General features: G+C 34.8%; 1 protein-coding gene across 3 annotated transcripts in view; it reads left to right on the top strand.

Moving 5' to 3' along the window:
- The window catches only part of opcml (opioid binding protein/cell adhesion molecule-like), a 146,053-nt gene that overhangs the window by 103,213 nt on the left and 26,657 nt on the right, over positions 1–16,183 (top strand). For 2 of the 3 annotated variants that reach the window (XM_016561373.1, XM_016561371.1), the window contains one exon: positions 3,360–3,497. In XM_016561373.1, the coding sequence (XP_016416859.1) occupies positions 3,360–3,497 (138 nt within the window). The remainder of the gene's footprint in view (positions 1–3,359; positions 3,498–16,183) is intronic. The other variant, XM_016561372.1, reaches the window with a different exon arrangement.

Raw genomic sequence — 16,183 nt, forward strand, 5'->3', positions numbered from 1 at the left:
CTCTCTCTATATATATATATATATATATATATATATATATATATATAAATTTATTTATTTATTTTTTGTGCTATGCATTTTTTCAAGTTCACTACAAAATTTATATTGGTTACATTTATGTCTTTAACTCAGCATTCCCTTGTTGCCATATTTTTATGGCTGCTGCTTTTCCAGTCCCTTGTTGCAGTTTTCTATATAGTATGCTTCAGTTTCCACCATTGCATCAGGAGGCAACTCTTTTTTTTCTAATTTTAAAGAGCAGTAATGAGCCATTGGAAAGATTCAGTAGGGTTATGAGAATATAAATGTAGAGACGAAGCCAGTGCAATTTGCCCAGGTGAAACATTAGCGGCAGCTATATCACCAGAGGCAGCTCATGAACGAGTTTTTCTCCCACTGATTTCTGTGGGTTTTCTGCCTTCTGCAGTTATTTTAACCCAGCGCATGTCCAATTAAAAATACAGGTATTGCTCAGAGATGGTGGGAATTTGGGCACGTAGACAGAAAGATACTTCATCACGAACTTGAGGATGGTTGAGGTTTGTCATTTGGCTGAGAATGATGGATCCATTTTCAGCAGTTTACCACAAACACACACGCTCTTGAGGAGAGGTAACCTGAGTTATATAACTCGACTTGCGTGTGTCTCTTTGGAAAATGTTAGCATAGTCATTCTGCCTGTTCATGCTCTGAACTCTGTCCTCTCTCTCTTTTGAGGAGCTGAAACTGGTCTGTTTGAAACAGTGGCCTGAATTTGGAATTCATGGTTAGAAAGCCGAAGCCATCAATTATAGATTGAGATACAGGGATGAAACAATACCTTTGATGTAAGGGAGGGAAGTGGTGAGAACACAGGGAATGCAGGATGGTGAAAAGCACCGTGACTCAAAGTGCTCATCACAGGATGAAATATTCACCAGAAAGAAGCGGACGGCTCTCTTACACATCTTTTGCTGTGATTGTGATTTTTTTTTATTTTTTTTATTATTCATTCCAGTAAATATTCACAAATGAAGTTAAATAGTGTTTTTATTATTATTTTATTTTTGTTATTGATTATTATTATTATTATTATTAATTTTAGATGGGTTATTATAAATAAATGGATAATTAAAATATGTAATATTTTAAAATGCAGACAAATATATTCAGAGACCAGTGGTATTTTAGAATCACTGAGATACTATTATAGTTATAATGTATATTAATATTGTGATTCCATTTTTATTGTTATATTTTCTGTTTTCATTTCAATTGTATTTATTTTCAATTTCATTTTCAATTATTTTCATTTTCAATTTTATTTTACAAGTTGTAGTAAATTTGCTGTGTGTTTTTGTCATTTTTATTAGTTTCAGGTATTTTAGTATATTAAGTTATACAGTAAAAATGAAAATAGCTGAAATAAAATAAGTTTATATATATATATATATATAGAGAGAGAGAGAGAGATAGATAGATAGATAGATAGATAGATAGAATTGGCCAGTTTCATTGCTTCAATCTTGTGCCATGCACACACACAGACTCACTTAAGCTATAACTCATGAAACTTGTTCTTTTGAAGTATTTTCAATTTTATTACAGACAGAAAATGATTGTTCTGGAGAAAAATGTAATTAGTCCCATCAGGACTTTCCCCCTGCTGTTATGATTTGATAGATAAGACACAATATTGTCATACACTGGTGGCTTACGTGGATAACTGGATTTATTTCAAACTAAATTAATTTATGTTTTCCATTACACATTTTTCTGAATCATTGTCATTTACATGCTAAATATTTAACGGCACGTGAGTGAATCAGTAGTCAAATTGCAGAAACTTGGAAGACTCTGACCTCAGTATCTGTATTAGCAGCTGTTTTTTGCTTGCAGTCCAGACTTCTTTTACAGATCAATTATTCAGTCATACTGGAGTGTGTTTGTGCACATTGGTGTACCTGTGTGTGTGTGTGTGTGTGTGTGTGTGTGTGTGAGTGAGTGACGTCCCTTAAGAAAATTCTTGTGCCTGCTTGGATGACTCACTAAAACTTCAGTAAACAGAATTTACCATAAAATATTTACTTTTTCAGCAAACATAGATAGCAGACTCCCGTATGAGGCAGGCCCGATAGAACGCCAACTAAATAATATCTCTGAGATACTGGCTGCTTGGTTTATTCAGACTGAAACATGGAACACAGTCAAGAAAACTGACAGACTGTCTGGGTACCATTTCCAGTTTCAGTCAAGTTATAAACAACATTACCTTAACAGAGCATGACCTGCTCATCTCATCACGTCAATCAAACCGCAGCATGTAATTCTGAGGCGTTATTCTAATCGACTGAATGTAGATTTATCTACAAAGCCTAAAGAATCATTTGATTGATGTACAATCAATTCAATTACTGTATGGTTCTATAATTGGAATGACTTCAAAACTCAAGGGTTACACTTTAGAACACATTCACTGTTAGAGGATAACCACCTAATTAAAATGCTGTCAGAATTGTTATAAAGAAACCTTGGATTCTAGAATCACTGTATTCAAATTAGAATCATAGTTCATACACCAGTCTCGATAGATGGGAGAATAAAAATATAGATCTATAAATTATGCATATAAACACTTATGCCATTATTTGAACTTACTATTTAACAAAGAATCCTAAAAATATGTCAACAAAAAAATATTAAACAACAGTTTTCTGTTGAAGGAAATGTTTCTTGAGCACCAAATCAGCATATTAGAATTATTTCTGAAAGATCATGTGACACTGAAGACTGGAGTAATGACTGATGAAAATTCAGCTTCGCTATCACAGGAATAAATTACATTTTAACAGATATAAAAACAGAAAACAGTTATTTAAAAAATGTAATAATATTTCACAATATTACTGTTTCTACTGTTTTATGTGTACTACAGTAGACCCTTACAGTAGTACATATAATTTTCAAAGATGTTACCACAAAGTTACAACAATCTGAATATGAGATCTATATTTTTAATAAAAACTGTTTTCTTTTGCTTTGTACACTGCTTGTATCATGTTTGTTTTTCTTTATAAAATACAACCTTATAAAATATAAATAACAACATGCCCTGGAAAATCGTTGCAAGACTTTTGCATAAGAATTTTCTAGGGAAAACCGAAAATGTGAATGTAACTTGCATCTGCTGCTTGCATAAGTGAACAGGGTTTACTAAAAATACACACACATCCTGATAATAATACATTGAAAACATCCTCTGGGCCCTGATTATGTCATCATTTTTTGTTAATAGATGATTAATCACATAAGTGCCGACTTTTCTTTACAGAAGTTTTATCAAATGTGTGATTACAGTGTTGCATTGTTTTGTTTTTCAGTTCCTGCCAGGATTGTAAACATATCCGCGGATGTTTCAGTGAACGAGGGTAGTAATGTAAGCCTCATGTGTCTGGCCATCGGACGACCTGAACCCAGCATTTTTTGGAAATTCCGTTCTTCAAAAGGTGGTGGAAAAGGTAAAGGAAATCTTCCTTTACGTTGCAATGCTGTTTACAGAAAATATAGCATTGTTAATTATCTAGGCAATGTCACTAGTTATATTTCTTAAAGTGATAGCTCACCTAAAATAAACATTCTGTCATCATGGACTTTAATTTCAGTCTCTCCCACAAAAATGACCTGGGGTATACAGTACCTCAGGACACATATGGAGCACTATTATGATGCTTTTAGTCCCTTTTGGTGTTTAAAAACTCAAATTTGAATTCAAAATGTCTTCTTTTGTGTTCCACTGAAGAAAGAAAGAAAGTTTTTGCAGGTTTGGGTGAATAAATGATGACAGATTTGATTTCGGGTGAACTGTCTCTTATATTGAAGCTCACTCATGGTCATGGGCTGAATTGATCGGGCTGAATTATCTATTGTATCTTGTGAGAGATTACCTAATTTTGGTGTGCAACTAAAAATAAATCTCAATCAGCTTCATTCAATATACAGTTTTATGTTAATGTCTCATTTTCTATTCAGTGGCTCCACACATGAAACTTCATCATTTTCTTTCAATTAGATATTTAGAAATACGTCAAAATTAGATGAGGAAAGTGAATCTGGGGCAATTTTTGAAGAGGGTTTGGATATGACATCAAATAATGTCAAGCAGCCTCAGCACATCTAAGAGTAAATCCCTCACGTTTACTATGTATTCATGTCTTCCTCCACTACCCGACTTCCAGGACACTGACTGCATTTTAATTAATCTGTTATAATGCAAACCACAGCTGTACACGAGTCAGGCAAGAAAAGAAAAGATTCAGCCTGTGAAATCACTTTTCAGAGAAAGCAATATAAAAGTCTGTGCACGGGGTGTCATTTAATGTCAGCCAGCTTGCAGGAATAGGACGTTATCTGTGTTGACATTTATGTGTGAAGCCTAATGAAAGAAATAAGACGTGAGGGATGTTTCGTTCTCTTTTTTCTGTCAACTTTCACAGCTGAAGTGGAAACATGCATATTAATTTTTCTGGATTGTTCAGCAGCTCTGTAGACATAGCTAAATGTCGATCTTCTTCAGTTACACAATCCTAAGGATAAACTGAGGTATTTGAGAGTTTAAATAAAATTAATCTTTTTATTTCATGAATTGCACATTGGAACATTTGAAATTAAATATATTTTTTCCACAGCCACTGATCTACAGTCAGATTTCCCCATCAGACTTATAGTTAAGGTTTGGATGTGGGTAGGAGGAACTGATCCTAGACCAGCAGTTATGAGCAGCTTTATCTCAATGCACCGATCAGACATTGATGGACTGGGACAAAAAACTGAGAAAAAAAAAAAAACCTCTCAATCTGTGAAAAGACTAGAACAAACCAAACAGAACCATTAGCACTAGAGGTAGCTTGAGGGTCAGTGCAAAGCAAAACACAATAAATCAGGCTGTGTGTGGACTTTCTGCTTCTGATATGAGTAAGAAAATAGTTTTTCAGTATATTGTACGACAAAGTGTTGCTGAGTCTGCTGGTAAAAACTTTAAACTACACTCGTAAAGGTTTCAGAATGGGGTTTTCGCAGCAGTGCCTAGAAGAACCATTTTGGTTCCACTAAGAACCTTTCTGTGAACAAATATTTTAAAAGAACCTTTGTGTGTGTGTGTGTGTGTGTGTGCTTGTTTATGCTACAATGCTACACAAGGATAGTAAAAACTGAAATTTTTGACATTGCGGGGACCGGCCTGCGCTGTTTATCTGAAAGTGTTACAATGCAAACAGGTTTTCTGTAAGGGGTAGGGTTAGGGTTAGGGAATAGAAAATATAGTTTGGTCAGTATAAAAGTAATAGAAGTCTATGGAAAGTCCCCACAATTCACAGAAACAAATGTGTGTGTGTGTGTAGAACATTTAAATAATCTAAAGGAACTTTTCCACTATAAAGATGATGTTGTGCAGCGGGAAGTTTCCATGGATGTTAAAAGTTCTTCATGGATCGATTGTGATTTTATATCTCACAAGTGTGATTTTATACATCACAAATCTGACTGAACATCTTACATTGTGACTTTATTTCTCACATTGTGATTTTATCTCACAATTGTGACTTTATATCTCACAAATGCTACTAAATATCTCACAGATGCAATTATATATCTCACAATTGCAACTTTATATCTCACAAATCCGACTTTACATCTTACATTGTGACTTTATTTCTCACATTGTGATTTTATCTCACAATTGCAACTTTATATCTCACAAATCCGACTTCACATCTTACATTGTGACTTTTTATCTCACAATTGCAGCAATGCCATAGAAGAACCATTTTGAGTCAAAAAAAAAACTTTCAAGAACAATTTTTACCTTAGTATGAAGAACAGAAAGTCCCCACAATTCACAGAAACAAATGTGTGTGTGTGTGTAGAACATTTAAATAATCTAAAGGAACTTTTCCACTATAAAGATGATGTTGTGCAGCGGGAAGTTTCCATGGATGTTAAAAGTTCTTCATGGATCGATTGTGATTTTATATCTCACAAGTGTGATTTTATACATCACAAATCTGACTGAACATCTTACATTGTGACTTTATTTCTCACATTGTGATTTTATCTCACAATTGTGACTTTATATCTCACAAATGCTACTAAATATCTCACAGATGCAATTATATATCTCACAATTGCAACTTTATATCTCACAAATCCGACTTTACATCTTACATTGTGACTTTATTTCTCACATTGTGATTTTATCTCACAATTGCAACTTTATATCTCACAAATCCGACTTCACATCTTACATTGTGACTTTTTATCTCACAATTGCAGCAATGCCATAGAAGAACCATTTTGAGTCAAAAAAAAAAACTTTCAAGAACAATTTTTACCTTAGTATGAAGAACAGTTTAATAATCTAAAGTACATTTTCCACTATAAAGAACGTTTTGTGTATTGGAAAAGTTCTGTGGATGTTAAAGGTTCTTCATAAGAATGTATGTTGAAAGATTAATGAATCATGAATAATGTGATTGATTAATAAATAAAACTGACATTTAGAAGGTCCTTCTCATTTACACCGGAATACACAAGAGCCTGGCAAAAGCATGAACACTTGTGCTGTTTTCTAACACTTCTTTAAAAGACAGAACAGAATTAAGCACTTTTAATATCAAATTAGATAAATGTTTTAATTGCGTTAAATACATGTAATGGTGTTACACTTATTTAACTAATCTCATAAATTAGCATTTAAATAGCTTGCCATAACACATATTGCATATTTCATCATTTTGTGGGCCATTGAATTTTTAGTTTGAACTGATTCCATAACCTGATATGTTGGCAAGAGAAATTCAACCACTGAAAATTGCTATTGACAAACATTGGCATGAAAAGACAGAAAATAAGATGTCAATACATGAAAGGCAGTTGCGCTCTTCAGAGGGTGTAATACTTTTTGGAAACAGAAAATGCATTTTCAAAAGTGCTTATCAAATTGTTTGAAGAACGTCTTTGAGTGCACTGCACTGACATTGAAGATAACTGATTTTTTTCCTCAACATGCAGTGGAAAGTTCAAGGCCTTTAATTTGGCATTGTCAAGATTTGATTGGCATGCCGGTAGCACTGCGGTCTGATATTGTGGTGTTCCCGTTGAATGGCAATCACACTGTTATTACAGTGCATACTATTTGCAGAGGTAGAGCTGTCACGGGCAACAAAGAAAGCAAAAAGTTGGGACACGAAGAAGTCGCTTTTATTTTGATACATGTGCGATGAACATGCAAATATGTCATTATTTACATGAGTAAACATGCCTCGTAATGCAGGGTGTATAAATGCATGCTTGCCATGCACTCGTACAAGAGCGATATTTTTACGCCTTTAATGATAATTGAATTAGATGGATCTGCAGTTACACGATGTAGCAATGAAAATTGTGTTTTCAAGTGGCCAGCTGTTGTTGTAGTTTGCCGATTCTTCATTCGCAGCATATGGCAGACTGGATTTGTCCCCTACAGATGACATTGCACCATTTGGCACTTTAGAAAATGGATTTGCACTCATCATGCGCAGTTTGGGAGCACCCACAGGCTGCGTGTCAGTGGGAATATCCCACTCTAATGGGCTTAATTCTGAGGGCTCCTGTTGTACTTGGCAGGTTCTCATCCACTCATACAGAACTCTAGAAAGACAGTGAGCTCTTTGGAGGAAAATTTAAATTGGGGCTGTTTTCAGACAGATGCACATATGTGTGGATAATATAAGTTTTGAATAATTTGTGTTCTATTGATCTTGTTTAGAATTTCCACAACATCGCTGGTTAAGCATGGTTTAGCATTTGCCCGCATAAACAAGGTCTGGAGCTGCACAGCATAAGCATTTTTAAGCCTTAAGGCTGAAGTTCAGAATGCTGAAACCATGAACTTGCTTTCATGCCCACTTGAACATTAGTTGACCAGTGTGTTAGTTATGGAAGTTTTTATTTTTTTTGCCTCAAGAGTGGAGAAAAAAGTTAATGACTTTAAGTCTCACTGTTGCAACTCTCTATTTCATAAATGCGACTTTATATCTCGTTTGCAACACAGCACATTATTATCTTACAATTATTATTTTATATCTCACCAATGACTAGATCTCATACTGTAAGTTTGACAATTTAAATTTTTTCATTCTTTGAGTTATGTTTATTCAAGTAAGACATTATTTATGAATTTAGCATTTTCCACAAGTTTCAACTATTTTTGAATGGTTTTAGCAATTTTTTATTTTTATTTTTGTTTCTCACGGCAGTGGTACAATCATCATGTTTAATGTAAACTTTGTGTTCTATTGATCTTGTTTAGAATTTCCACAACATCACTGGTTAAGCATGGTTTAGCATTTGCCCGCATAAACAAGGTCTGGAGCTGCACAGCATAAGCATTTTTAAGCCTTAAGGCTGAAGTTCAGAATGCTGAAACCATGAACTTGCTTTCATGCCCACTTGAACATTAGTTGACCAGTGTGTTAGTTATGGAAGTTTTTATTTTTTTTGCCTCAAGAGTGGAGAAAAAAGTTAATGACTTTAAGTCTCACTGTTGCAACTCTCTATTTCATACATAAATGCGTATATCTCGTTTGCAACACAGCACATTATTATCTTTCAATTATTATTTTATATCTCACCAATGACTAGATCTCATACTGTAAGTTTGACAATTTACATTTTTTCATTCTTTGAGTTATGTTTATTCAAGTAAGACATTTATGAATTTAGCATTTTCCACAAGTTTCAACTATTTTTGAATGGTTTTAGCAATTTTTTATTTTTATTTTTGTTTCTCACGGCAGTGGTACAATCATCATGTTTAATGTAAACTTTGTCAATATTTTGCTTCTAATAGCATTGGATCCAAGTGAATCATTTTGTCAATGCTATCATTTTGCATAGTCAGCCAATTGGGACTTTACACAGTTTCTCACATAACAACTTAATATCTCAAAATTGTGATTTTATTTCACCAATGACTATATCCCATAAGTGTGACTTTAGATCTCGCATATGCAACTTAATATATCAGATCTGTGACTTTATATCTCACACTATAAAGTCTATAAAGTCTAGACTATGTCTAACAAACCTAAGTTTTGTGAATTTATATATTTATATAAACAAATGAGACTTTACATCTCACAAATGTGACTACATATCACAGTTGCAACTTTATATCTCATTATTGCAACTTTGTCACAAATTTAGCTTTATATCTCACAATGTTACTTTACATTTCACAATTGTAGTTTTCTCATATTGTGCCTTAATTTTACAATTGAAACTTACAATATGATTTTGTATGCTAAACCTTTCTTTTAGATCTATAAGGTTGAAACCACAAGAGCCATTGTTCATGAACAATGTAATGAGTAATACTATTACTCTTTCATATTGAAAAGATATGAAAGTTTTTTATTGCAGCTCTTGTCACATCTATATAAAGCAAATAGTGTTCAAGTATTTTTCATGCTGCTTTTCAGGGATTTTCTACCAGCACTGTTGGATTGGCCTTTTAACATATTTTCTTACCTCTTGTTTTTGAAAAAATCTCATTATTTTATAGCCAGAAAAGAAGGTGCTTCATTTTTTCCCTTGTGTATGTTGCAGTCAAATATTCAGCAAGAAACTAGCCATGCCTCGGTGACCATGCCAAATAACGCTTGTTGTCTGCAGATGAGGTTGTTTGAGGTAATGCAGGCTTAGCTCCGCTTCCCAACGGCCACACGCAGTGGCTTGGAGAAAAATGAGAAGCCAATGTCTGAAGAGGAAATGGGGGTCAAGGGGAGAAATTAGCTTACACACAGTGCCAATGTTTCTCAAAGTCGCGTCAAACCGTGGCCGTTTTTCAGCTGAATAGCGGACAGGTGTGCAAGACCTCCGCTCAATGCTTTCTGTGCTCGGCCGCCTAAATCACCAACCCAACAAACTCGGCTCATTCCGCCTGAACTTTGATTATTAATAATTCAAAGATGGTGAAATGTTGACGCTGCCTATGTCTGGAGTGTATTTTGCGTGGAGGCGATGGAGTCTCATTTTGCCTGACATGATTGGTCTCGGTGGGTTTCTCCATGTGGCAGCCCCCCGTGACGCAGTTGGATGGAGCATCAGCATGGAAACTCGGCAATGCGAGTGCTTCATAACAGCTTAATAATGTGTCATCGTGCGCCGCTCCTATGAGTCCGACTCTGACTAATTTTTAAACATAGCTAATTCATCATTGCGTGTCCCTTTGTAAAGCCTGTTAAAATCCCTTCACAGGCTTTTGATTCTGACACTGCAACAAACAGAAGAGTTTCGGTGGCAAGATATGAGACTCGTCAATCTGTTTTTCTCTTCTGTGACTGCATACTACAAGCTGAGAGTCTATTTGGAGATTAGTGACTTTTAATGTGTAAAAAAATACACATTAAGTACACAATACACACACTATAGTTGATGAAAATGATAATTTACTATTTGGCAGTCATAGTGCTTGTAATTTCAAATCAAGCACAATGAATAGAAATGTGTGTTAATTTACCAGAGAATTCTGTTCAAGCTCTGCTGACAGCTTTTGTATTGAAAGTGAACCCAGGGTATCTGAAATTCAGAGAGTGACAAATCTAATTGCAGCAAATTATTCTTTCTTATTCTTTTGACATATTTTCCCCATGTAATTGTAGTTCAAGAGATGCCCTGTTGTACTTAAAGCACATTTAACATTTCACATATTTGATCATTTTGGCTATTTATGAAGCTGAAATTTGTTGTTTATCTTTATTCCAGTAAGACATTATTTATGAATGCGGTGAAGAATTAGTTTTAAATGGTTTTAGCAAGTTGGCAGTGGTACAAAAACATCATGTTTAATGTAAACTTTGCCACTATTTTGCTTCTAATAGCACTGGATCCAAGTGAACCAATGCTGTAATTTTGCATGGTCAGATTTTTAACTCAAGCCACAATGCAGCTTAGAAACATAGGCGCAAAGAAACTTCTGTATTTCGACTGCAAGAGGCCATCTGACCTGCATGACCAACCATAGTTAGTTCTTTTTACTGTAGGTTCAGGAATGGATAATTCTGAAACTGAGAGAACAAACAACACAAATGCTCCTTGAAAATGTAATGCGTACATATGAAGCAGTCATGTACTATATGCCGTACATGCTAGTTTCTCCCAGCTCCCTCTGCCCTTTGAGTCACCCCGTGCTTGTTTTAATTAGACTTTCAGGAAGCAAAGCTGCTTATTGATTGGTCATTGTTTTCTGGAAAGGTCATACATCTAAAAAAGTGTGGTTGTGAGAGCCGATGTCAGATCTCAGATTAAGTTTTGATGCTAACAGGGGGAGTAGCCAGGGATGAGTCAGGAGAAGTGGAGGCTGATCAATGTGGCAGCACCAAAGCCCATCATTAAAAGGCAGAGAAGGCAGAAATAAATTACTGCATGATTTGAGGTGTTGGAGGCCTCTCAGGGTGAGCCGGGAGACTGGGAGTTTGCAGTCATTTTGTCCTCAGATGGCATTTCACAATGCTCTGTGAACACACTGGTTAATACATATTGCAGTATCCATCCATCCATTCATAGTATACATAAAAGTGTAAATAATAATAACAAAGCACTATTATTGCTGTTTGTGATCTGCTTTGAATATGAATATTCACTATTCAATATACTGTATACAGTCTATACATATAGCAGATAGCATTGATTTAAACGTAGTTAAGATTGATTTTCATTAGACAAGAGGCTTTAATCTTCAGATGTCACCTAGACACCATTCTTCACTTTGAAGTGTGTAATATCCAACATACAAGTAATAAAGCAATGTGATATTATTTTGCAGAAATGTCTATATAGGTGCTAACATCTAATATCTGTGCCACTAGTTGAATCAAAGAAAATTACAATCTATTTAAGGGACTAAAATAAAATACTTAAAACATAAAATAAAATAAATCAGTGGCAGAAAGGGAGGGTTTTTGAAGGTTGCACTAAAACATTAATATTTTTTTGCTTTTTTAAATGTATTTATTATTATTATTTGTAAATTATGATTTGTAAATTCTTTTTGCAATTCTTTTTGGAGATGATAGTAACAGAAATTATACACTTCATCTTTTAGTAATTTTAAATTTTTAGTAATCTTAATACATATTTTGCAATAGATAAGTAAGATCTGGAAAAAAAAAAAAAATTATAACACCCGCGGGACTTTTGAAAAGCACCAGGTGCCACTAATATTACACTTCTCCCTCCATTTCATATTTCCGCCCAACTCCCTCTTTCATTTAGGCATCTGAGAAATGTGCAAATGCGACAACCATGTCAACTAGGTTGAAGAAAAGCTTTGCTTCAAGAGAATTTGTTAACTATCAGACGGAGGCGAAGGTGTTTTCTCAGGTTTGCATCGTAATTATTGTAGTTTCTTTTTGCACCATGGCTCCAGGCACAAAGTGACCTCTGGTGAGCGGCCCCAGGATAATTGTGTAGTTATTTTGTGGTAATTAGGGCATTGTAAAATAAAGCGTTATCATTTTTCCTCATAACCTTTCTTTCTGCTCTGCTGAGAAGGTGTGATTGTATCACCATACATCAAATTAAACTGTCCCCATTCTGTCTGTGTCTAGAAAGCCCAGCCAGGAGAGTGGAAGTAGTTTCCTGGCTCTGAAAATGTTTTCATGCCTTTTTTTCCACTTTGAAACCGGATGTGGGTCAAATGCGAGTATGAAACCAAGCAGATGTACTCTTTAAAGTAGAGGTACTAGAAGGAGCAGAAGAGGCTTGTTTACTTTCCCTGCTGCTTGTCTGTGTGCGTGTTTATGCGTAGGCGGGTGAACATGTATGCATTTGCTCTCATCATGCAAGTGGGATATATGTGGGCCAGGCAGAGATACAGCTACAGCTATATCTCAAGTGTTGTGTTTTCATCGTTGTCATATTGTTTATTTATGGCATTATCTCTCCCGGTTCAGTCTAGCTGTCAAGCACACGCTTACATCCACAAGCGTTATTCTCTTACAGGCTAATTAAGTAAAAGCTCCCTTTACAGCTACAACTCCGAATTCAATGAGATTTAATTTAAGCGCTTTAGCGGCACGTTTTTGCCTACCAGGTACGACCGCTGTAGCAAATTGGTTTAAAGAGAAATCATTTGGATTACTTTTATATCTCCATAATTCTCAATGTCTTCTTACAGGCTTTTGTATTCACCAAAGAGATTTAGCATAATGCGGCCTCATTTTACACGCCACAACACTGAGAGGATCAACACTGGAAATACACAAAACAACAGAATTTAAGTTTCACTGGTCAATGGGTAACTAGAGTAAGAGAGTTGTAATGTTAGCAAACAGAACAACATACAGTAAATGTCTCCTGTCTCCTAAATCTCAGGAACTGGAAGGTTTTGAATGACAGGTCCAGTTACACAAGTGGTTTTGTACCTTAGTTTCAAACTAGGATAATTTTGTGAATTTTATCCTCCAAATTAAAATTGCAGTATCATCGGTTATCAACAGTTTTGTTTCAGCTCTTGGACAAACAAGTGAACTGAATAATAATAATAATAAAAAACTGGCACAATTCAGAGAAGAGGCAGCAATATAATTAAGGTAGAAAAGGTGTTATTTTTATAATGTTTCATAAACATCTAGCTAGGTGAAATCATAATTTGAATATATAAAAAAAAAATCTGTCTGTATATATATATATATATATCTGTATATATATATATATGTATATATATATATCTGCACTTTAAACAAATAAGGTGCTTTTTTTATTTTTTACATAGTAGCAGTTAAAATATTTCTTGTAAATCTCAACTTATAACATTAATGTAATCAAATTAAATATAAAACCAAAGCTTTTTGCCACTGCCAGGGCATTAACGTTTTTATAGAAAATATTTTATAGTTTGTTATAGAAAAGCAAGTTATGCTCAGAATCCAGAGCCTCCATCATAACAGGCACCTTCCGAGTAGAGACCTGCACGATCGCGGGACCCAACGCAACAGAGTGCGGCGCGGGACAACACTTGACGGGCGAGTGCGGGTGCAGGCGGGTAGAGACTCGTGTGTGTGCGGGATGAGGGAGAATAAAAGTGCATCACACTAGGCAATCTTAACTGTGCCTGAGCGCGTTTGACCCCCAAAGCCCAGTTCGTTTGACTAGTGTGATCGCTCCGTGCCACGGGCTTGGTTCGTTTAGCCGTCCCTGGCTCGGTTGGAAGAGGTGGGCCAGGCGCGGTACGCATGTTGTGTGAGCGCTAACTGCGCCGGACGCGGAACTTCTGATACGTGCAGCATGATTGCATATATATATATTGTGAGAGGGCCATGTGTCACCGAAATTTACAAGAAATATTTTAAATACTAAGTAAAAGGAATACTGCTGTAAAAAAGCACCTTATTTGTTTTTAAGTGTTTGCAAACCAAATGTTATTGCACTTTTGTTCATATAGCAGTAGTTTTAAATGAAAAAGTGCACAATACACTACTTTTGAATTCATTATTGAATTTTGTGCATAACAATGCAATTAATCACGATTAAAATATCAGAAAATCATGTGATTAATTGCGTTTTAATAAGCACTAATATACACATATATATATATATATATATATATATACACACACACACACAGTATGTAGCCAAGGGTGTATGCCTATAGAAATTGAGGTTTAAAAATAAACCTAAAAGTATGTCAGTGATCCCCGGTCTGCCATAATATATATGTATATCATATTTCTATCAATCTCTCCTTCTATCCTTATTTGGATTTCTAACTTTCCTAACTATCATTTAACCCAAAACTTTTACACTGTTCTTTTGCTGCCTTGCAAGACCGGGTATTTCCTTCAGGGTATGCAAATCTAGTTTTATAAACAACATTTATTCAAAACGCAATTATAATGAGGAAAAATGTATAAACAAACAGGCAATAGGAGGAATATTGTGAATGATGGGAGTTCAGATTTTGCAGAAATCTGCTGAGCCTTGGCAGAATTGCAGGCCTAGTTATATCTACATATTATATAACGTACATGCATGCATATATATATATATATTCATGTAGTTAGTCCTGTGAGAAGTTATGCTGTGGATATATGTGGAGATGTGACCCCTACAGCAGTGCAGGCCTGGTTATCAGCTATCTGTCAGATTAACAGTGGGATCAATGAAGAGCTGCCAGGACAAGCCTGACTAATCCACTGTAGTTTAACTCAGACGGGACGAGAATGAATGCGGTCACTGTGAGACTCTTTTAAAGCCTTTACTGTAGATATTTTATCTCTACTATTGTGTTGAGGATTCATTTTGTCAGTAAGTGAACATTGCCACAGCAGCGTCTTTCTTTAGCACACGCATAATTTACAGCATAGTGTTTCAAATGCAAAATGACATTGCAAGTACAATTGCAGTGTACATTATTTGTTACATTATTCATTTCTGCAATGAGCAACCCTGCCTGTGTGTGTAGGGTTTTTATGTGAAACATCTGATGGAGATGGAATTATCTGACTGTTTCATTATTTGCTAACGATCAACATTTTGACTAATGCTTTCACACAGGGCCTTCTCTCATCCCAATGAGTGAGAAAAAAAATTCACAACCCAACTATAGCATTGGGGAATAACGAAGTAGCAACACTACTAACTTATACATTTTTCAGTAGTGTGACAAAATTCAAAACAACTCTTTTCTGTTCTAGGTTATATCTGTCATTAAACATTTTGGGATCAGTAGTTTTTTTTTTTTTTTATGCATTCAGCAAGGGAACATTAAATTGAACAAAAGTGACAGTAAAGACATAAGATTTTACAAAAGATGTATATTTAAAATAAATGGTGTTCATCAAATCCTGAAAAAAGTATCACAGTTTCCAATCAGCTTTGTCATTATTAGGAATACATTTAAAATGTATTTAAATAGAAAACAGTTATTTTAAATTGTAATAACGTTTCACAACATTGCTGTTTTTACTGTACTTTTAATCAAATAATTGCAGCATTTGTGAACATGAGAGAGTTCATTTAAAACATAAAAAAATCTGACTCCATATTTTTGCATGGTAATGTAAATAAAGATGCATTTTTAATGTATTTTAATTTCGATTAAAATTAAGTTTTGTTTATTTAGTTGTCACCCTAATTTACTTTTTTTTCAGATTAAATAATGTAAAAA

The sequence above is a fragment of the Sinocyclocheilus rhinocerous genome, unplaced genomic scaffold, assembly GCF_001515625.1.
Source record: "Sinocyclocheilus rhinocerous isolate Xijiao unplaced genomic scaffold, SAMN03320098_v1.1 scaffold708, whole genome shotgun sequence".
In the NCBI taxonomy this organism is placed as follows: Eukaryota; Metazoa; Chordata; class Actinopteri; order Cypriniformes; family Cyprinidae; genus Sinocyclocheilus; species Sinocyclocheilus rhinocerous.